The sequence below is a fragment of the Thalassophryne amazonica genome, chromosome 2 (assembly GCF_902500255.1).
Source record: "Thalassophryne amazonica chromosome 2, fThaAma1.1, whole genome shotgun sequence".
Lineage (NCBI taxonomy): Eukaryota > Metazoa > Chordata > Actinopteri > Batrachoidiformes > Batrachoididae > Thalassophryne > Thalassophryne amazonica.
Window position 1 is genome coordinate 12,704,881 of NC_047104.1, and position 22,709 is coordinate 12,727,589.

General features: G+C 40.8%; 1 protein-coding gene across 2 annotated transcripts; it reads right to left on the reverse strand.

Moving 5' to 3' along the window:
• Positions 1–584: 584 nt before the first annotated feature.
• Positions 585–17,413, reverse strand: LOC117522324 (high choriolytic enzyme 1-like). 2 transcript variants are annotated; one of them, XM_034183728.1, is made up of 10 exons: positions 17,310–17,413; positions 17,138–17,224; positions 15,219–15,225; positions 15,068–15,124; positions 14,824–14,979; positions 4,918–5,038; positions 4,661–4,839; positions 976–1,057; positions 760–884; positions 585–676 (listed from the first exon to the last, which is right to left on the reverse strand). In XM_034183728.1, coding segments are annotated over exons 2-10 (798 nt in total). In that variant the 5' UTR covers positions 17,207–17,224; positions 17,310–17,413; the 3' UTR covers positions 585–674. The 2 variants fall into 2 exon arrangements, with proteins under 2 accessions (XP_034039619.1, XP_034039612.1); XM_034183721.1 differs by having other exon boundaries at positions 15,068–15,127.
• Positions 17,414–22,709: the final 5,296 nt, after the last annotated feature.

Below are 22,709 nucleotides of genomic sequence, written 5' to 3' on the forward strand. Positions count from 1 at the left end.
CGTTCTGGAATGGCCATCTCAGTCCCCAGACCTGCATATTTTTGAAAATCCATGGTGTGATATTAAGCAGGATGTCCATGCTCAGAAACCAACAAACCTGACTGAACTGGAGATGTTTTGTAAAGAAGAATGGTCCAAAGTAACCTTCAACCAGAATCCAGACTCTCATTGGAAGCTATAGGAAGCACTTAGAGGCTTTTATTTCTGCAAAAGCAGGATATACTAAATATTGATGTATTTTTTTTTCTGTTGGGGTGCCAAAATTTATGCATCTGCCTTATTTTGTTTAAAGAATTATTGCACACTTTCTGTAAATCGTATAATATATAATAATCGTAATTGTACTTCACTTCTCAAATATCACTGTTTACTGAGCCAAACAACCAATGATTTATAAAGGAAAATCATGGAAATCATCAGGGGTGCACAAACATTTGCATACAACTGTAAGTGCTATTCAATTATATAATTATTGCTTGAAACTGTACAGTCCTCTAATACAATTTAAAATACCCTGTAATTACAATGTAGCTGAAAAGAGTTCCCAAAGTAATGGCAATAAAAACCATTACAGGAATGAAAAGTTGTTTTCCAGTTAGTTTATTAGATGAAGATTTGTTGATGTCCAGTAATGACAAGAAGACTGTCTTTCCACAGCTCCACCGTCCAGCTTCCTCTGTGTTGTGAACAGCACATGACTGGATTAGTGCCAAACGGAGCAGATATTTGGACCATGTGTATATTTGTCTGAATACTCACAGCACTTGTAGAGCGTGTTGACCCTTGCAATGTCATTGCGGCTCATCTCCTTAGCATTACCGAAGGACACATTGGCGTCAGGGATGGGTAACATGGTAGGCTGATTGTTTCTGGAGAACGCGTACCTATGACATCACAGAACATTAAGAATGATCCACCACTCATCTGATGAAATGCGATCTGTGAGTTTTTAATGGTGCAGCTGCTTGTTCTCACTTGTGGTACTGCATGACAGAGTTGTAGTCATATGGCGTGCCCTGATTAAGGGTCGCAATCTTATTGAAGTTGTGTTCCATTCCTTAAAAAGAATAAGAAGATGCATCAGTTACTTGTTTTTCACATCAGTACGTTATGTTTAGAGAGAAAGTATTTATTGCGCAAGAAAGGAAGCCAGAGACATGACAGAATGTAATTCAATTCATCTTGACAACTTCAAATCTTACCGTTAGTTGGCTCAAAGTTGTATGCACAAGTAATGCATAGATGTGTAGTGCGCAGTGTTGCCACAGTTACTTTGAAAAAGTAATCCAATTACTGATTACTGATTACTCCTTGAAAAAGTAACTTAGTTACTTTACTGAATACTCAATTGTAAAAGTAACTAAGTTAGATTACTAGTTACTTTTTTAGTTACTTTCCCCTGCTGTCGACAACAACCCTCTGCCACCTCAACATGACGATGATAGTTGTTTTGCCAAAACTCATTTTATAGTCACCCTTTCTTGGCTTCAATGAAAATAAATACTTGTTTTATAAAAAGTAAAATAAAGACCTCTTTCTTGACCTCATATTTAACTGTTGACAGCACTGTAACAGTAAAACATGCAATTTCTAACCTACATTGTTTATAAATGTAACTATTAAATTCTTTCTAACATTTTACTTGTCGAAATTATTATTATTATAAGTAGTATTAGTACTTGTAGTAAAAAAAGGCTTCAAAACTGGACCTTTAATCTAGGGGTGTTGTGGGGGCGTGTGGCACATCCCTGCCTCACGCCCCCATTCCATCTGGATTCGCTCCTGCTTTGGCATTTGAGCACAAAGAATGGATAACATTTATTTATGCAGAAAACATGACCAGATTTACAGGTAAGAAAGTTTTATTTCGTTTTCACATCATGTGGTCCTCAGAAAGAGAGTTTAGGTGCATTTGAGTGGAAAATAGTTGTTGACGTGTCACGGAGGATCAGCTGTTTTTAACGAGCAGATACGGAGCGGCTCAGCTCAGAATTCTAAATAAAGGAGGTAAAAAAGCATAAAAAAGTCTTTGTAAAGCTCAGTGCAGGTGTGCTGTTTTCACCGCGCTTTAAGAGGTGAGGACGAGTCATAGCTGCTGCAGAAAACCGTGGATGAAAAGCTCACAGCTCACTTAAAGTGGTCAGTTCAGTCGGACCCCGACCTCCTGCCCACGGACCAAGTTTAATGCTGCTATCGACCCACAATGCAAAAATAATAATAACGCACAGTGACATGAAGTAATTTTAATCTGATTACTGATTTGGAAAGATTAACGCATTAGATTACTCGTTACTAAAAAAAAGTGGTTAGATTAGAGTAACGCGTTACTGAGTTTCCGGCATCACTGGTAGTGGGCCAGTTATCTATAAAACTAAGCCACCTATTTAAAGATGTTAAGATGAATATTATTATTCCCCTAGTGCGAAGAGCACCAGAGACAACTAATCAATGCCAACACATCTTCCTGGTGAGGTCACAAATCCTCACTGTGTTTTTTGTGGCTCAGACTGTTACATCCTGACATCATTGGTGCCAGCATGGATGACCATGTTTGTATATCTAGTATCGTGTTACGATGTCCCCTGTCTGACCTTTACAATGCCATCATTCAACAATTCCAAGCCGTGTTGAATGCTGTGTCCTACGTAATAATTTAAGGTTGGCTTACGACGCTAACTTGATCTTGCAGGTAGTCCATTCCCTTATGTGCTGTTTTACTCTGTAATCTGGGGTGGAAGAGACCCACAAGCCAGTAGGGCTACCAATGGGGCCCATAAGAACTGAAAACTAATGTGCACTCATTAACTGTGATTGGAAACGGGTGGGAAACAAAACATGTTTGGCTTTACTGTATGCGCATTCTTACACTACAGGACAGTGTGAAATCTGCTTCTACAGACAAGCCTTAAACTAATGCTAATGGGCTCACTCTGAGAATACAGCTATCAGGATTGGCTTTTAAATTTAACTTTGTGGCTCCTCTAAGTTAGACACAAATCTTACACAGGGCTGCTTTGTCTGAGAAAATTACACAGTGAGCAGTAGCCAGTAGAGTTAGCTCCAACAAATATCATGAATCTGCTGTGCGCTAATGAAGCTGAACTGGTAACAGCTATGCTAACAAGTCCTCCAGAACTGGAATTGTACTTTTAACTTAAACAATACTTAAAATCTGTACAGTGTATTGGGATAAAGTACTTAAACTAAGAGAACTTCAAATAAGATTTGAGAAGAATGATGAGAGTGTCACCTTGTTTTAAAGATTTTCTTATAGGTTTGTAATAAATAGTATCTCAAAAAGGATGGACAGTATTTATTAAAATTTAAAAAAAAAATTCTGGAGAACCTTGAAACAAGAAAGAATATATACTTGAAATATGTGTTGAATAGATTGAAGAAAAGTTTAATCAACTCTAACAGTGGTATTGTGACCGTGTGAAGCAGAATGAAGTCCAGCACAGGCCCATAGGCCTTTTGGTGTGATACATATCTCTGGATCCCATAGTGTGAAATGGTAGCCCAGCGGTTACCCACTGAGCCACGTGCTCTACGTCAACGTGAAGCAGTAAGTGAGAGGAGACATTTTGGTTTTGGTGCAGTTTTGATCCATTCAGGTGGCCACTGACCTTCAGCCAGCCTGTCGGTTCACCGTTAACAGATTTATCATGGTGATCGTAGTCAGGTGTTTACTGCATGCTGGAGTGAAACTGGTTCAGTGTGTTATTTATTTATTTTCACCACAGATACATATTATGCCAAGGAAGAATCCATTAAATTTTTGAGGTGATCCGGATTCGGATCTGGATTAGGTTTCACTTTATATCTGGATTCAGTTCCGGATTCTGGATCAATTTTCACTTTATATTGGCTTTGAAGGATTACTGTTAGCAGGATTACGTCAAAACTACTGCACAGATTTTAACGAAATTTCCAACACAAATACATATTAGGGCACGGAAGACTCCATTAAATTTTTGAGGTGATCTGGATTCGGATCTGGATTCTGGATCAGGTTTCACTTTATATAGGCTTTGAAGGATTACATGAGTATTGTTAGAAGGAAAGGTGATGTAACACAGTGGTAAACATACCACTGTCCCAGCTTTTTTGAAACGTGTTGCAGGCATCCTTTTCAAAATGACAATAAAGACAATAAAGTTTATGAGTTTGAACATTAAATATCTTGTCTTTGTGGTGTATTCAGTTGAATATAGGTTGAAGAGGATTTGCAAATCATTGTATTCTGTTTTTATTTACATTTATCACAATGACCCAACTTCATTGGAATTGGGGTTGTACATATTATCCATGGAAGACTCCACTGAATTTTGGAGGTGATCTGGATCTGGATTATGGATCAAGATTTCACTTTATATAGGCATTGAAGGATTACGTCAAAACTACTTCACAGATTCTCACCAAATTTGCACCACAGATAAAGATTAGGGCATGGAAGACTCCACTGAAATTTTGGAGGCGATCTGGATCCAGACTGGCCGATGTCAGAAATCTCAGGTTGCTCTTGTTTATCATTATTATTTGTTCACCAAAACTGGCATTAAATATACAGCAGCAGGTCAGTGGCTGTTCCCTGAATGGACTTTGGCTGCACTTCAACATCTCCAAGCTCAGTGTCATTGACAATAAACAGCTCCATTACCAGATATAACATTGTGGAGCAGGACTCTGATGTGGTTGTCCCTGTCAGAGCGGGTCTGTTCATGGTTGAATCCCAGCGCATGGAGCAGCTCATGCTGGATGGTACCATAATAAATACATCCACTGCGTGCCAGAGATACAACCTGCTTTCCTCCGCGACGGCCAACGTAGGACCAGCAGCTGTGTAGAAGTAAAGTTCATGGACAGTGATGAGTTCAAGAGTTCAAGTGGGTAAAAAGTGCCGGCTCACTTTCCTACCCGTTCTGAGACTCGATGCTCAGCCATTCACGGTCCGTGCTGCGCTTGTCTCTGAAGCGGATGCAGGAGAAAGAAGAGAAAGACTCCAGGCCACGAATGATGAGGGACTTCTCACGGGAGGCTGGTAGATCAACAACACACATTATTAATCTGAGTCGGCACACTGTGTGGGTTGTTAGCAACAGTTCCTCTTGGAGGAATATTTTATTTGTGAATCATAAAAAGTACAAATTGAAAGCAGTTTGCTTACATCAAGTCAATGACCTTTTTAAACAGCAGGAAAGTTTCTACAACATTCCAGAAATAGATGGAATTACTTTTTCACAGAGTACTCCATCATCATGACCAAAAAAGGCTGCCAGCCAAGGAGGAAACCATTATTGCAACATTAATATAAAAATTAGATAGTTTACAGTTAATCATCATGTCAAAGGTTGCGCCCAATTTTGGATTAATGGCCAAGGTGATGGAATGCTGTATTAAGGGTTTCTTAGTTGTGAACCTGAGATTCTCACTGACCTTTGTAACAAAGGTCTGCAGATTCTTGTGTGTGAACTTGGGCTGCGTTCCTCAGTCTGCTGGACAGTCTGTATAGTCCCAAGCTGCTTATATTGTATAATATAGCAATATATACATTTTCTTACACATTCAAAAGGTCACGTCCTTGACCTGGTGTGCTGCTCTGGTGTGTCCCCTTTCAATTGCTCTTCTACTGACCTCCCTATTTCCGATCATATGCTTGCATCTTTTAATGTAAATCGAACTATTTTCAAAACCAAGCCCTCATGTATCATATCATTCCGTAACATACATCCATCCATCGTCTACCGCTTAGTCAAATTAAGGGTCGCGGGGGGCTGGAGCCTATCCCAGCAACCATAGAGAGCAAGGCGGGGTACACCCACGACAGGACGCCAGTCTGTCGCAGGGCCACAAACAGACAAACAAACACAGACACACCCACACACACACCTACGGACAATTTAAAGATTCCAATCCACCTAACCCGCATGTCTTTGGAAGTGGGAGGAAACCAGAGCACCCGGAGGAAACCCACGCAAACACGGGGAGAACATGCAAACTCCACACAGAAAGACCAAGAACATTGATTTGGCAATTCTCACTTCAGGCATTGAAACACCTCTCAATACCAGCATTCCCTCTACCACAGATGAACTGGTTTTTACTACAGTAACAGTCTCCACACCCTGCTGGACTCACTTGCTCCCTTAAAAACCCAGACTGTTTCATTAACCCACTCTGCACCTACACCTCAACTCCACCTCCTCAAAGCTAAAGGTCCACAATTAGAAAGACTCTACAATAAAACTGCTCTAATTATTCACAAAGAAATGTACCATCACTACATTCTTCATTATAAGGACAATCAACACAGCCAAGTATTATGCAGGTCTCATTAGCACTGATGATGACAACCCTCTGACTTTTTCTTTAATTAATAACTCCCTCTGCCCACCAGACTCTTTTCCCTCGTTGATCACTGTAACATACTTATGAACTTTTTCAATACAAAAATTGATAATATCCACCAGCATCTAACTTCTAGCACCTCCTGTAACTCAACCCCTCCTGTCTTCCAGCCCCCACCCCTCAGCCACTTTCAAGTTTCCACCTTCCTTCCTCTGCTGATATATCTGAACTTATCAGGAAATCTAAGTCATCCACTTCTCAATTATCTCACCTCCTGACCCCCCTATCAAAGCCTGTTGGCCCTTACTGTTACTTCTGATTACTGTCATCATTTACTCCTCCCTCAGCTCTGGTTTTGTTCTGTCAACTTTCAAAATCTGCTGTACTCACTCCCATTCTCAAGAAACCTGGCTCATATCCAAATAATTTCAGCAAACTTCGTCCTATTTCCAACTTGCCATTCATTTCAAAAACCTTGGAAAAAACGGTTGCCTCTCAAGTCCACTCACATCTCTCCAATAACAATCTATATGAACAGTTCCAGTCTGCTTTCTGTCCCCGCCACAACACAGAAATGGCTCTAGTTAAAATAATCAATGACTTCCTGATGGCAGCAGACTCCGGACTCCTATCAATCCTCATCCTCCTCGACCTGAGTGCACCTTTTGACACCATTTCCCATTACATCCTCCTTCATAGACTGGCAGCTATTGGTTTATCATGCACTCCATTAGACTGGTTTTCATCTTATCTCTCTGGCCGCACTCAGTATATTCAGTTAAAAACATTCACATGACAGCCATCTCCCCTCTCCTCTGGTGTTCCCCAAGGCTCTGTCCTTGGTCCCATCCTTTTCATTGTCTATCTTCTCCCCCTCGGTAATATATTTCAGAAACATAACATTCACTTTCATTGCTACGCGGATGACATCCAGCTCTACCTTTCCACCATCTTGTTTTCAATCAATCAATCAATCAATTTTTTTTTATATAGCGCCAAATCACAACAAACAGTTGCCCCAAGGTGCTTTATATTGTAAGGCAAGGCCATACAATAATTATGTAAAACCCCAACGGTCAAAACGACCCCCTGTGAGCAAGCACTTGGCTACAGTGGGAAGGAAAAACTCCCTTTTAACAGGAAGAAACCTCCAGCAGAACCAGGCTCAGGGAGGGGCAGTCTTCTGCTGGGACTGGTTGGGGCTGAGGGAGAGAATCAGGAAAAAGACATGCTGTGGAGGGGAGCAGAGATCAATCACTAATGATTAAATGCAGAGTGGTGCATACAGAGCAAAAAGAGAAAGAAACAGTGCATCATGGGAACCCCCCAGCAGTCTACGTCTATAGCAGCATAACTAAGGGATGGTTCAGGGTCACCTGATCCAGCCCTAACTATAAGCTTTAGCAAAAAGGAAAGTTTTAAGCCTAATCTTAAAAGTAGAGAGGGTGTCTGTCTCCCTGATCTGAATTGGGAGCTGGTTCCACAGGAGAGGAGCCTGAAAGCTGAAGGCTCTGCCTCCCATTCTACTCTTACAAACCCTAGGAACTACAAGTAAGCCTGCAGTCTGAGAGCGAAGCGCTCTATTGGGGTGATATGGTACTACGAGGTCCCTAAGATAAGATGGGACGTGATTATTCAAAACCTTATAAGTAAGAAGAAGAATTTTAAATTCTATTCTAGAATTAACAGGAAGCCAATGAAGAGAGGCCAATATGGGTGAGATATGCTCTCTCCTTCTAGTCCCCGTTAGTACTCTAGCTGCAGCATTTTGAATTAACTGAAGGCTTTTTAGGGAACTTTTAGGACAACCTGATAATAATGAATTACAATAGTCCAGCCTAGAGGAAATAAATGCATGAATTAGTTTTTCAGCATCACTCTGAGACAAGACCTTTCTAATTTTAGAGATATTGCGTAAATGCAAAAAAGCAGTCCTACATATTTGTTTAATATGCGCTTTGAATGACATATCCTGATCAAAAATGACTCCAAGATTTCTCACAGTATTACTAGAGGTCAGGGTAATGCCATCCAGAGTAAGGATCTGGTTAGACACCATGTTTCTAAGATTTGTGGGGCCAAGTACAATAACTTCAGTTTTATCTGAGTTTAAAAGCAGGAAATTAGAGGTCATCCATGTCTTTATGTCTGTAAGACAATCCTGCAGTTTAGCTAATTGGTGTGTGTCCTCTGGCTTCATGGATAGATAAAGCTGGGTATCATCTGCGTAACAATGAAAATTTAAGCAATACCGTCTAATAATACTGCCTAAGGGAAGCATATATAAAGTGAATAAAATTGGTCCTAGCACAGAACCTTGTGGAACTCCATAATTAACTTTAGTCTGTGAATAAGATTCCCCATTTACATGAACAAATTGTAATCTATTAGACAAATATGATTCAAACCACCGCAGCGCAGTGCCTTTAATACTTATGGCATGCTCTAATCTCTGTAATTAAATTTTATGGTCAACAGTATCAAAAGCAGCACTGAGGTCTAACAGAACAAGCACAGAGATGAGTCCACTGTCCGAGGCCATAAGAAGATCATTTGTAACCTTCACTAATGCTGTTTCTGTACTATGATGAATTCTAAAACCTGACTGAAACTCTTCAAATAGACCATTCCTCTGCAGATGATCAGTTAGCTGTTTTACAACTACCCTTTCAAGAATTTTTGAGAGAAAAGGAAGGTTGGAGATTGGCCTATAATTAGCTAAGATAGCTGGGTCAAGTGATGGCTTTTTAAGTAATGGTTTAATTACTGCCACCTTAAAAGCCTGTGGTACATAGCCAACTAATAAAGATAGATTGATCATATTTAAGATCGAAGCATTAAATAATGGTAGGGCTTCCTTGAGCAGCCTGGTAGGAATGGGGTCTAATAAACATGTTGATGGTTTGGATGAAGTAACTAATGAAAATAACTCAGAGTAAGTTTTAAATTGTTATATAATTTCTTTTAACTGGTAAATGTCCTTTTAAGTTTTTAATTCTAATTTGTTTATTGTTATGCTTTTAGTCTGCTTATTGCTGCATTGTAATGGTGTCCTTGAGTTTTTTGAAAGGTGTCAAAATGGAATGTATTATTGCTATTATTATTATTATTATTGATGGACTGTTGTGGACACCTGGTTGTAGTCATCAAGAACATACATTAGAAGTCATACTGTTTGGGTTTGTGATTGTCCAGAATCAAGACGAAGATTTGCACTTTCAATGATGTCCTGGACTGAGGCATCAGAAGTGTATCTGTATGTGGTGGGAAGAGCTTTTTTAGTCATGAGTTTACTGGAGAATGGTAAGTCTTAAGGGTCCTGGTGTCTTATTGTGGTTGAGAGACTTGGTCTCCAACCAGTGACCTAAGGTGAAACCTAGTAGGCTGATTTGAAGGATCCTTTGGTACAGTGACAAACAGAGACATGGGGAGACTAAGATGAGGAGTATCACAATGAAGGAAGGTAAGCTATGACGTTTTGGATGTGTGGCTTCTTTTTCTGGGTGTGATCCAGCAGGCAGGTGCCTCAGTGTTGAGGATCCCAGTAGCTGGAAAAGCCCAAGAGAAGAGCTGATGCACTGCACCAGCACATGCTGACCTGAGAGTGTAGAGCTGGTTGCAGCACTTTTCAAGGTTACTAAGGATGAACTAGTCTTGTGGAAATCTAAACCTTTTGCCTAGTATTTTGGCTTAATTCTTTAGATTATGAAGTTGGAAGAGGTAATAATTTTTGCCCCATTTTTTTTTTTTTGTCTGATTGTGAACAGCCTGGAGCCCACAATTTTTCATATATCGTTATGAAGGTTTTACTGAAGATTCATATCCTGATAGGCAAGAAGTGATTCAGTTTTCAAGGTCATAGGTCAAAGTCAGTAAAAATCTTGGAAAACTGGAAAACAAATCCTCTCTTTAACATTGAATGAACTATCAAAAATTAATAACTTTGTAAAAAAAGATCAAATTTCTTACATATTTGAGAGGGTTATGTAGGTTAGTATCCTTTATCTGTCATGACTGGGTGTGACATGGCACAGAAAGTGGTAGGGCACACAATGCAGACTCACAGGCTGAAGCGTGGAGGTAAAAAATAGGCTTTATCAAAAAACAGGCAATGGTTCGGTACACAAAAAGGCAGTCAGCTGGGCGGCAGTACAGACAAGCAAGAGGCAGATTCGTTGTTCAGTACACAAGTAGGGGTCAGGTTCACGGCGTGGCGGAGATCGAGTCAAACAAGCAAGGTCAAAAAACAAGGCAAACAGACTGTGACAAAGAAAGCGAGGATGTGACACACGATCAACAAACTAGCAGGGAAGTGAGGAACTGTGAGAGCTTAAATACCAGGGGAGTAATCAGGGCGTGATGTAAAACAGGTGTGGGGAAGGTTCAGGAAGAGGAGTGGCCAGACAAGACAGGTGGGTGTGAAAGACAAAACAACTCAGTGCCAGAGACACACCCACAACCAACAGAGACAAAAAGAACTGAATACCACAAACTGATGTGCTCATGTGACAGGACCCAGAAACTAAAAGGCAGAGACTTAACTAAGGCAGAACTCACCAAATGGACATACAAGAGTAACAAATACAGCCTATGATCAAACAAACAGATACGTGTAATACTAACAATCTAGTGATGAACGGAACAGATGACTACAGAATAAAAGGTGATACAATAACTGATAAAGTGGCAAGCAGACTAATGACTAACTAGAACAAAGATGATTGACAGAGAATGAAATACACAACCAAAGGAACATAACCAGGAGAAAACACAAGATAATCAATAACCAAAACCAGGGACTAAAGCATAATATACTAAATGTGATAAAACTAAACTGAGACCTAAGTAACTAAAGGAACCATGAGTGAAAGAACACAAATACACAACAGTGAGCAATACAAAAAAAAAAAAAAAAAACTACAAATTGGACAAGAACAAAGACAAAACTAAATACATGGCAATCAGGTGATACAAAGAAAATAAATGAAACAAAACTAATCATAAACAGAGCATAACAAGATGAGAAGACACAAGACAGAGAAACAGAAACCACAGACAAGAATAATCAAAACCAGCAGTGAGGCAATCTGAGGAAGACATGACCAGGACCCTGAATGGGCCAAAAATTTGTAGAATTGGAAACTAGTGTTGGCGGAGGTTTGCACTCTATAACTGCAGTGCTGTAGTTATTTACTTATTTATTTTATGGGCATCAGTAAATTTTTTTTGATTGTCTATTTGAAGGGAATAGAGCTGTGGCTTTACAATTAGGTCTTCAAATACACTCGAATACACCTTAATTAATCATTTGTCATTCATTAGCTTTTAAAAGTAATTCCAACAATTTCTGGAAGCTTCAGCAATGTTCTATGCTCTTTACAGAGACATTTGTATATAAACGTTTGAGCCACTAGAAATCTAACAAAGTAGATAAAAACTGAAACATACGAGGTCTGTTAGAAAAGTATCCGACCTTTTTATTTTTTTCAAATACTTGATGGATTTGAATCACGTGTGCTTGCATGAGCCAACCTTGAACCTTCGTGCGCATGCGTGAATTTTTTCACGCCTGTTGATTGTGTCATTTGCTTGTAAGCAGCCTTTGTGTGAGGATGGGTGGAGTCTCTCGTCGTTTTTTTCTTTGCAAGGAAAATGGCAGAACGACTGGAGCAGCGCGACTGCATCAAATTTTGCCAGAAACTGGGCGACAGCCAGGTGGAAACCATTCGGATTATTCCGACGGCTTTCGGTGACGATCCTCTGGGCATCACACAGATTAAGGAGCGGTACAACCGGTTTAAAGACGGCCGCACAACGGTGGAGAGCGAGCCGCGCTCCGGTCGGCCATCAGCATGCTGAAATGACCAGATCATTTCCAAAGTGAACGCTGTGATCATGTGGGACTGTTGTGTGACTATCCGAGAAATTGCAGAAGAGGTCAACATCAGCACTTTTTTGGCACATTCCACTGTGACAGAAGATTTGGCCATGAAAAGAGTTGCTGCGAAATTCATGCCAATGGCTTCGGCACGAAGCTGACAGAGCAAAAGCGCCACCGTGTTGAAGCCTCACAGCACATGTTGTAACATGCCCACCTTTTTCACAATTTCTCGGATAGTCACACGACTGAAAAGACACCGAAAGCCGTCTGAATCTTCCAAGTGGTGGAAGAGGTGAGCATCATTTTTCGGAGTCCAGCATGTGCTGTGAGAATTCAACACAGTGGTGCTTTTGCTCCATCAGCAGCGGCACGAATTTTGCTGCCACTCCTTTTCATGGCCAAATCTTCTGTCACAGTGGGATGTGCCGAAAAAGTGCTGATGTCCACCTCTTCCACAATTTCTCGGATAGTCACACGCCGGTCCCACATCACCACAGCGTTCACTTTGGAAATGATCTGGTCATTTCAGCATGTTGATGGCCGCCCAGAGCATGGCTTGCTCTCTACCGTTGTGCAGACATCTTTAAACCGGTTGTACCGCTCCTTAATCTGTGTGATGCCCATAACATCATTACCAAAAGCCGTCTGAATAATCTGAATGGTTTCCACCTGGCTGTCGCCCAGTTTCTGGCAAAATTTGATGCAGTCGCGCTGCTCCAGTCATTACGGCATTTTCCTTGCAAAGAAAAAAACGACGAGAGACTCCACCTGTGCTCACAAAAAGGCTGCTTACAAGCAAATGACGCAATCGACAGGCGTGAAACAACTCACGCATGCGCACAAAGGTTCAAGGTTGGCTCATGCAAGCACACGTGCTTCAAATCCATCAGGTTTTTGAAAAAATAAAAAGGTTGGATACTTTTCTAACAGACCTCGTATAGTGTAACAGATAGATTTAAATTATTTTATACAGAAATAAAGTAGACATTCTAAGTAATTCGACATTTGTAGTTTGACAAAATGGAATATGTGCAGACATGGGACATTTGTAGCCAAGGTGTATGTAAATGTATGTCTTCAGTGTAGATTAGTTCTTTAAAATTTGGGTTTGTTAACTTCAGCCCAGCTGTTATGAGTGGCAAGACTTACAGTGCATCCAAAACATATTCACAGTGCTTCACTTTTTCCACATTTTATTATGTTACAGCCTTATTCCAAAATGGAGTAATTATTTTTTCCCCTTAAAATTCTCCTCACAACACCCCATAATGACAACAAGAAAAAGTTTTTTTCTCATTTTTGCAAGGTTAGTAATAATAATAATAATAAAAAAACTAAGAAATCACATGTACATAAATCACATGTTCATAAGTATTCACAATGACAGAGTGACCATCGGGTTCTTGGTCACCTCCCTGACTAAGGTCTTTTTCCCCAGTCATTCAGTTTAGATGCATGGCCAGCTCTAGGAAGAGACCTGATGGATCCAAACTTCTTCCATATATAGATGATGGAGGCCACTGTGCTCATTGGGACCTTCAGAGCAGCAGAAATATTTCTGTACCCTTCCCCAAATTTGTGCCTTGAGACAATCCTGTCTACAGACAATTCCTCTGACTTCATGCTTGGTTTGTGCTCTGACATGCACTGCCAACTGTGGGACCTTATATGTAGACAGGTGTGTGTCTTTACTAATCATGTCAAATCAACTGAATTTATCCCAGGTGGACTCCAAATAAGCTGTAGAAACATCTCAAGGATGATTAGTGGAAACAGGAGGCATCTGAGCTCAATTTTGAGCTTCATAGCAAAGTCTGTGAATACTTACATGTGATTTCTTATTTATTTTTTACATAGTGCCAAATCACAACAAAGTTGCCTCAAGGTGCTTCAGACAAGTAAGGTCTACCGTCTAACCTTACCATCCCGTAGAGCAAACTGGCTGATTTCAGTAGAACATCATACAGACTGAGAATCATCCAGCATGACAATGACCCCAAACACACAGCCAGGGCATCTTTGGAGGGAGCTGAAACTCCAAACCTGAAAGATCTAGAGAAGATCTGTATGGAGGAGTGGACCAAAATCCCTGCTGCAGTGTGTGCAAACCTGATGAAAAACTACAGGAAACGTTTGAGCTCTGTAATTGCAAACAAAGGCTACTGTACCAAATATTAACATTGATTTTCACAGGTGTTCAAATACTTATTTGCAGCAGTAACATACAAATAATTTATTAAAAAATAATACATTGTGATTTCTGGACTTTTTTTTTTTTTAGATTATGTCTCTCACAGTGGACATGCACCTAAGATGAAAATTTCAGATCCCTCCATGATTTCTAAGTGGGAGATCTTGCAAAACCGCAGGGTGTTCAAATACTTATTTTCCTCACTGTATATACATATATTAAACCTTTTCACATTGTCATTATGGGGTATTGTGTGTACAAGTTTGACAGAGATCGAGAAAAAATAATTTAATCCATTTTGGAATAAGGCTGTAACATAATAAATTGTGGAAAATGTGAAGCGCTGTGAATACTTTCCAGATGCACAGTATTTTGACCTTCTGGACCTCTGTGTGACACTTACAGAACTGACTGCTGATGTAGTACGGGACGTAGACATTCCCATCACTCCATTTGCCCCACATGCAGCCTCTGCTGGTGCAGGGGTCGGCATTTTTCTCAGCATCATCGTCGATAGCGATGTCTCCTCCAATCAGGATGGGATCATTCTCAGATGGAACTGAAACACATCACACAGGTGCTCCAAAAACTGCTCCTTATAGGACCAAGTACATTCACAGTCCTCTGCAGCAGCAACTCACACTCACCCAGGTTTCTGTTGGCTCGGTTCAGAAGTTCAGAGACAGAAAGCTCCCCAGAGTCTTCTTCTGGTTAAGCACATCAACACATTTCACTTTTCATTGCGTATATATACATCAGTGATCATGCCGCAAAAAAGAAGTGGAATGGTTCACGTACCTGGCAGCTGCGTCCGTGTGGGAAAGAAGAAAAAAAAAAAAATACAAACACATATTAGAAAAAGGATCATAAACAAAGATAATGAGTCACAAAATACTTTGCATGGTATGTTCAGGTTAAAGCTACCAGAATGACGTACAAAAGACAACTTATAGATCTTCTGAGGTTTTGTTCTGGAAGCAGTCACACAACTTTTCAGTCGGCTGACATCAAGCACCGGGGCCTCATTTATAAACTCCTCATTTTGATCTGAATAGACTGAAAGCTGAAAGTCATGTGCAACATGTCAAACTTTCACAGCAGAAGTATCAGCGATCTCCTGGCTTTTCTGAGGAGGACGGGCCTTTTGGACAGTATGACAGAAATGTATGCGCTTTCATGTCTGATGCGTCTACTGCGTCCGTGGAGTGTTCGTTCTCAACCCTCAAACGGATAAAAACATAGGCAAGTAGCACAACTGGAGAAGAAAGACTCTCTTCTTTGGAACTAGGGATGTGGACAAGTGGCCATCGCCTCGATCAGGTTCTGCATAATTGCATGTGACCGCATTTCCAGGAGTCACACAGGGAGTTCCCTGCGATTCGCGTTCCTATTGGCTGTTGGAGGGATATCCTGATCTATTTTTAGGTTGATGACGTAGAAGAATTACCCAGTTCCCACCTCGTGTTCGAATTTTTCGTCACAGGCAATCGGCGAGAGAAGTTGCTCGATTTCTTGATTTTGCTTTGTCAAAGTCACTTAAATTGTCCCGGAGGGAAGAATAGAGATTAAAAATCAATGTATAGAGAATAAATAGTAAGTATTTCTCTTCATTTTTGCTGAAGTTCAGAAGGATTGGCCGTTTCACAAAGATTCTGGTTGATCGCCAAAATCCAGCGACTGCCAGTGTTGACATGATATACAGTATACCATTTAAAATGAAGGACAATGAAGGAGAGGTGGTAATCCATCATTCCTATTGTTTCATCTATTCATTAAGGCCAGGAAAACAAGCTCAATTCCGAGCACAAAAATGCCCTGTAATTTCCTGAATATGTAAGATAATCACATGATTTTGTGTCATTTTAAAGGGTTTTTCATGTTCTTTCTGAATTCACTGTCAGATTTTATATTGGTATGGGATAGAATTTTTATACACGTCCCTATATTGAACGCTTTGTAAAAAAGGACAGCCGCATGGATTTTATTTACAAACAATGGGTGAGTGTTACTTTTCTATTTTTTCTTTTAATTGTTCACATGTGCTCTTTGAGCATATTGATTGACATTGAGCTTAATTGGGGCGCACTGAAAAGGTTTGCTGCATTGTATCTGTGGCTGTTTAATTATGTGTGCACTCGTGGATTTTGGCAAATTGTGCATTGATACTAATTCATTGATTAATAATTGATTGATATACTCATTGGGATTTATTGTTGCTTTACTTGGCATATTTTAATTATTTGCATATTTTTGTATGCCTGTGGCATGGTGTGAAGTGTGGTCGTTGTGTTGTGCACTTTGTTTACATAGGTTATAGTTGACTTCTACTGAAGTGCCTGACTGAAACCCCACGGCACGCCACTGGATATACATGTGGTTTTTATACTTGCACATCATTTATAAGTGAGGCTGCTGGAATCTTAACAACTCAATGTTATAGGTTTTTTTTTTGCAAAAATATACAAAAAGGTGATAAATAATTTGCACAACATAGCCTCTTTCAACTTTTAAATATCTATTAATGTTTTTGTACAATTTACATTTGCAGTGAACTTTACAGTGAAAGTTTCTTGGTGGTTTTTCTTGAAACGATGCTCAGATACATTTTGCAGCAAATTAATCTGCCAATATAAAAATGTATGCAAAAATATACTGTCGTTCACTGATGTGGTTGTTGCTGGAGCGCTGTGATGCAACAGAAGGTGTGAAGGTGATACCTTGGGGTCGGCCCAGCAGCAGCTGGACAACAGCAGCAGAGCCAAAGCTGCGAACTTGGAATCAAACATGTTGGCGTCCCAGTAGACCTGCAGGTATAAATGCAACAGTCAACTCGAGACAGAGACATTGTGCATGCTGGGAGAGAGCAAGAACCAGTGCAGCTGAACGTACCTCACGTCCTCTGTGCAGGGGTGTGTGTTGTGGGGTTTTGGCTCTAAGTTTTTATACCCGTCGAACTGAGGCAGCACACCAAATACTTCCAATCTGATTGTGAAGAAACCCAAAGACTCAGCAGATCTGACGGCCTTATCAGTCGCTTAGGGTCAGGACTCGAAAGCAGGTGGGGAAATTTCCACATCACCACATGTGGGAAGGGGACAGTTGCTGCAACTGCTGTTATATAAAACGCACACATTTCTTGCCACAACGTCTGACAAATTTAAATGGTTTACTCCTTTAAAGCTGCACGGCCTTTCGAATCTCACAAAACTGACAAAATTTAGTTTCTACTGAAATCTAAGCATTATAATAAAATAAAAGCTCATTTAAATGAAGAGAGCATATTTACCTGGGGGGGGATCCCATAATGGATCATTTATTTTCATTTTAACGCTGTGTACAGGAGGAAGTGCATTTGTGCATGCAAGAGTCTGCAAAATTATCGGAAATGACTTTTGACCTTGTGTGATGCACGTACATGGGGCGTGCACACTAACATCCGGAAGAGACGAAATTATTCAAATTTTCGTGACGGGAGGATGAAACAAAAAAAGTGAGACTGGGCTGTGCAAATCATCAATCTGTTTCAGAGTGTTTTCCACCATGTTGGATTATTTTGTTTGAGTGAGCAGCCAGCTGACCCTCACCGTGTATCTCTACTCTGATTAGTTGTTGCTGTGTGCTTCCCAGCATTCCTTAAACAAGTTTGGGGAAGTCACCACGTGATCTATGACATTGCTATGGTTGCTATCAGAGACTGTATGCGGTGCTACCGAACGTAGTCGTTCATTTAAATTTTTTCTTTCAGGGGACCTTTTTTTTTCTTTTTTCCCGTGACAACATGGATTTTGATAATATTGGCAATGTCATATTATAGATCCTCTATTTAAAGGTTAATAAATAAAATCATTGTGGAAGAAAATATCTTCATGACTTAAATCTTAAAAACCCAAAGGCCGTACACCTTTAATTACAACGTAACAAATGCAATACCATTTAAAAATATATATTAACATGTCTTGTTTGTGTTCCTCATATTCCATCATAATCTATTATTGTATTCACTTTGCTGTTTCAATTTCACAAAAACACTAAAATTGCAATGCAGCTTGAACTAACAAAGGGCACCAGGGGCCTTGTTTCAAAAACCCAAAACGTAAACAGGGTGTACTTGCACCAACTTTATGTCCACCTGTTATAACACTGTGTGGTATAACAGGTGATTCATGATTCTTTCCATAAATTTTCTTGGTGGTCGAAGTGCACGTATGTGCTCGAGCTTTCTCTCCGCTCCCATATTTTGTCATGAATGGATGCATTACTGATTAATTACTCATTGCATGACCTTTCAAGTTTCAGGAAATGGACTTTAATGGCATGACTAAAATAATAGTTTAAAAATTCTCTGTTCACACTGCATCATTTAAAAATGTTTGCAGCAATGTGATGGGCACATTTTGTATTTTGTACTTGGCGGATACATCAAAACAGCTGATAATGTTATGTGCAGACGCAGGTTGAGGAGCGGACCAACGTCTGACCGAACCCAGCGCTAAATAACCAAAAAGTGGTTCCACAAACAAAACGATTTTATTTCCCCTCCAGTGCAATAATTAGTGTACAACATAAATATGTGGTTTGTCTGGCGGAGTGAAGGACGGCGCGCTCTCCAGCGCCCAAAAGGATCGAAGCCTCGGCGTTTCTGGACTCAGATTCACCGCCAAACACCCTCCAGGTGGACACGACAAACTGACTCTGTGTAGGATGGAAAAGGTGAGGTAAGTCAACAGAGCTACAGCAAATATCTTTCAGAGGCACACACTATCAGCAACACATTCAGGTCTGAATTTAAGCTTTATGTAAATGAGCAGTTTCTCACAACAGGTGGAGGATCATCAGTCCGTACGCCACGGCAGTGAGAAGCAAACTGCACAATTCTCATCAATGTTCAAATATACTGCGTAACAAAATGCCAATTTACTATTAACGATCATTCAGACAATAATCACCTCTGATGTGTGCTGACAGCATGTGTCCCTCACCCGTCCTCCTTCACAGGCACGATGTGTCAAACCCTGGTGCGGTCCTCAGCGTCTCACAAACGAACGTCACAAGGTCGAGTTCCCGGCAATTCTGCTTGAACCACTCATGGCTTAAATGCAGAACGCCATCTCATTATCTGCTTCAGCTGAAAGTCTTTAAGTTTACACGTGAGCATCATCCACAGGTGCAGCTAATAATGCTGATGAGGGTGAAGGACTCTTCTGCCAGCACCGTCTCCACAGACAAAAACCAGTTTGCATACCACCTGGAGAGCAAAGAAAAGAAAACAACACAAAAACATCCAGCCAAACCCCCCAACACACAACAGATAATGCTCTTTAACGGCAGAACTTTTATTTGCCTAAAAAATAAAATAAAAATAAAAACATTTTAAAATATGGCAGAATTTCTGCATTATTCATATTTAATGTCTTTTTTCCAAATTGTACTGTATGTGTAAGGCAGCACTGACATATAGTGTTGTGCTGTGTCCTGGAGATATTCATGTACATTTTCCTCCCCTATAATTTGATAAAATTGTAGAAAATGTGTTGTTATCACAGCTGTGTGTGTCTGGACATGTACCAAATGGAATTTTCAGGGAAAGGACAGAAGATAGGTTTATCAGCTGTAGTACAGTCAGTGTTACAGCAGGAACATTTGAGCAGCTGTTGGACTTCATCAAACACAGGCGGAAAGATCTGAATGTGAATCTGAAAAACATCTATTTGTTTCCAACAGGAATGAAACAAATATCACAATAATGATGCCAACAAAAATGTGCTGTGATTAGTCCTGTACTCAGAGAAACTATACTGAGCAAACACTGACCAACTGAAAAACCGGCTTCAGCTGGTAACATGGTGGTTGGCTATTGTTGTGGGTCATGTTTTGGTGTTTTGGTCTGATCTGGAACCAACAACTGTAAAAATTCACTTTGCGTAAGAAAGCTGGGGTACAGGCAGGGGTGGGTTTTGAATCGGGAACCTTCCGCACTGAATGCAAGCGCACTTAACTGCTTGGCCACCACTTGGTGTCACAGTGGTAAATTCTGTAGAGGTTTGTGATCCAGAAATAATTTGGAACGCTGTCTGAAGCCCCTCTCACACAGAAGGTGTGTGCATGCTTTCCAACCTCAAACACGTGATGTGAGTGGCAAGTGCATGGCGTGTAAGGGATGACCTCGCATTGAGTGAATTTGAGTGACAAGTGAACATGACCAAAACACTTGCCACACCCTGGCAAGTGCTGGTAACCATGTGGTGTTGTATGATGTGTTTGTGGTGAGCAGTGGACAGAGTTGGGTGGCGAGTGTTACACGGGCCTGTAAATGCCACAAACATTGTGGACATCTTGAAAATAAATGTCATAAAAATAACAATAATTAAAAAAGCATAATAATGCTAATAAATTCAGTGTTTTAAAAGAAGTCCCTCAATGTTTGTCTGCTCCAGGAACATTTCTCAGTGTGAAACACAGGATGTCCAGCCAAGAACAGCCAAAATAAGTGAATGACAGGACGTGAACCTCACCGACTTATTGTAAATGGAAACCTTTTCAAGAACAAAAAAATATAACGGTGTTAAGTGGTTACCATTATTTTAAAATGACTGTGTTCCGGAAGATGAAAAAACAATAAGATTCTGGTTTTGTTTTCCTTCCTAGCATAATAACAAACGTTTCTGGTTTTCATTCCACAAACCGGTTCAAAGCCTTGCCTGGAATCACACCCAGGTCTTTTTGTGGTGCTTCATCTTCAACTAGTAACAAGCGGTGATGCCAGTAACGTGTTACTCTAATCTGACTGCTTTTTTCAGTAACGAATCTAACACGTTAATCATATTTTAGCTTCTCCCTTTTTCACTTAGGGTCACTTGGCAGAAGTTTTACACTGGATGGCCTTCCTGACACAACTTCACATTCCGTGAATGGGCATGGATGGCCTTGAACCTAAAACGTTCTGCCCTGGAACTAAGTGCACTAACCACTTTTCCACCATGCTGCTTATATACGAATAATAATAATAAATGAACTGCATTTATATAGCACTTTCCACCTGAATCAATAGCTCAAAGAGCTTTACAATGATGCCTCACATTCACACGCCGATGTCAGGGTGCTGCCATGCAAGGCACTCACTACACACCAGGAGCAACTTGGGGATTAAGGACCTTGACCAAGGGCCCTTAGTGATTTTCCAGCCTGACGGGGGTTTGAAGTGAGGATCCTCTGGTCTCAAGCCCACTTCATAACCACTAGACTCCCAAATACTAATCCATCCATCCATTTTATATACCCACTTACTCCATTTAAAGGTCATGGGGGCTGGAGCTGATTCAGATTAGATATAACTTTGTTAATCCCTTGGGAAGACTCCCTCAGGGAAATTGAGGTTCCAGCAGCGTTGTATAGCAGCACACAGAGTAAGAAGCACAGAGAGCATGAAACGGGAAAGTAAAAAACAATTTGCAAAATGTAAATACAAATATAAATACTGCTACTGGTTTACTGGCTACTACTGTTCCTCTCCTTCCTGTCCTCTGTCTTCCTGTTACTCCTCCTCCCCCTGAGTGAGGAGTTGTATAGTCTGATGGTCTGAGGGACAAAGGAGTTTTTCAGTCTGTTGGTCCTGCACTTGGGAAGGAGCAGTCTGTGGCTGAAGGGGCTCCTCTGGTTGCTGATGATGGTGTGACAGTGTGCTGGTGACTGGCATTGTCCATAATGTCCAGCAGTTTGTCCAGTGTTCTCATTTCTGCCACCATCACCAGAGGGTCCAGCTTCATGCCAACCACGGAGCCAGCCTGCCTGATCAGTTTGCCCAGTCTGGATGTGTCTAGAGGTCATAGTGTGTGAGGCAGGGTCCCCCCTGGACAGGACACCAGTCTGTCGCAGGGCCACATATAGACAAACAAACAAACACATTCACACGCATGCTCAATTTAAAGTTTCCAGTTCACCTAACCTACATGTCTTTAGAAGTGGGAGGAAGCCGGAGCACCTGGAGAGAACCCAGGCAAACACAAGGAGGACATGCAAACTCCACACAGAAAGAAAGGCCCCAGGTGGGAATCGAACTCACAACCTGCTTGCAGTGAGGCAACAGTGCTAACCACTAATCCACTGTGCTGTCCCACTAATAATAATAATTATTATTCAATCATTCATCTTCTACCGCTTAGTCCAATTAAGGGTCGCGGGGGGCTGGAGCTTATCCCTTATAGGGCGTGAGGCGGGGTACACCCAGGACAGGACGCCAGTCTGTCACAGGGCCACAAACAAACACAGACACACCCACACACACACACCAAT

What these genes read in the sequence shown, in the direction of transcription:
- LOC117522324 (XM_034183721.1), bottom strand. Translation starts at nt 17,206, where the DNA reads ATGTTTGATTCCAAGTTCGCAGCTTTGGCTCTGCTGCTGTTGTCCAGC. An exon ending in AGCATCGAGTCTCAGAACGG is followed by an intron (nt 4,840 to 4,917) that starts GTAGGAAAGTGA and finishes ACTTCTACACAG; the next exon opens with CTGCTGGTCCTACGTTGGCC. An exon ending in GCTCCACAATGTTATATCTG is followed by an intron (nt 1,058 to 4,660) that starts GTAATGGAGCTG and finishes ATTCTTTTTAAG; the next exon opens with GAATGGAACACAACTTCAAT.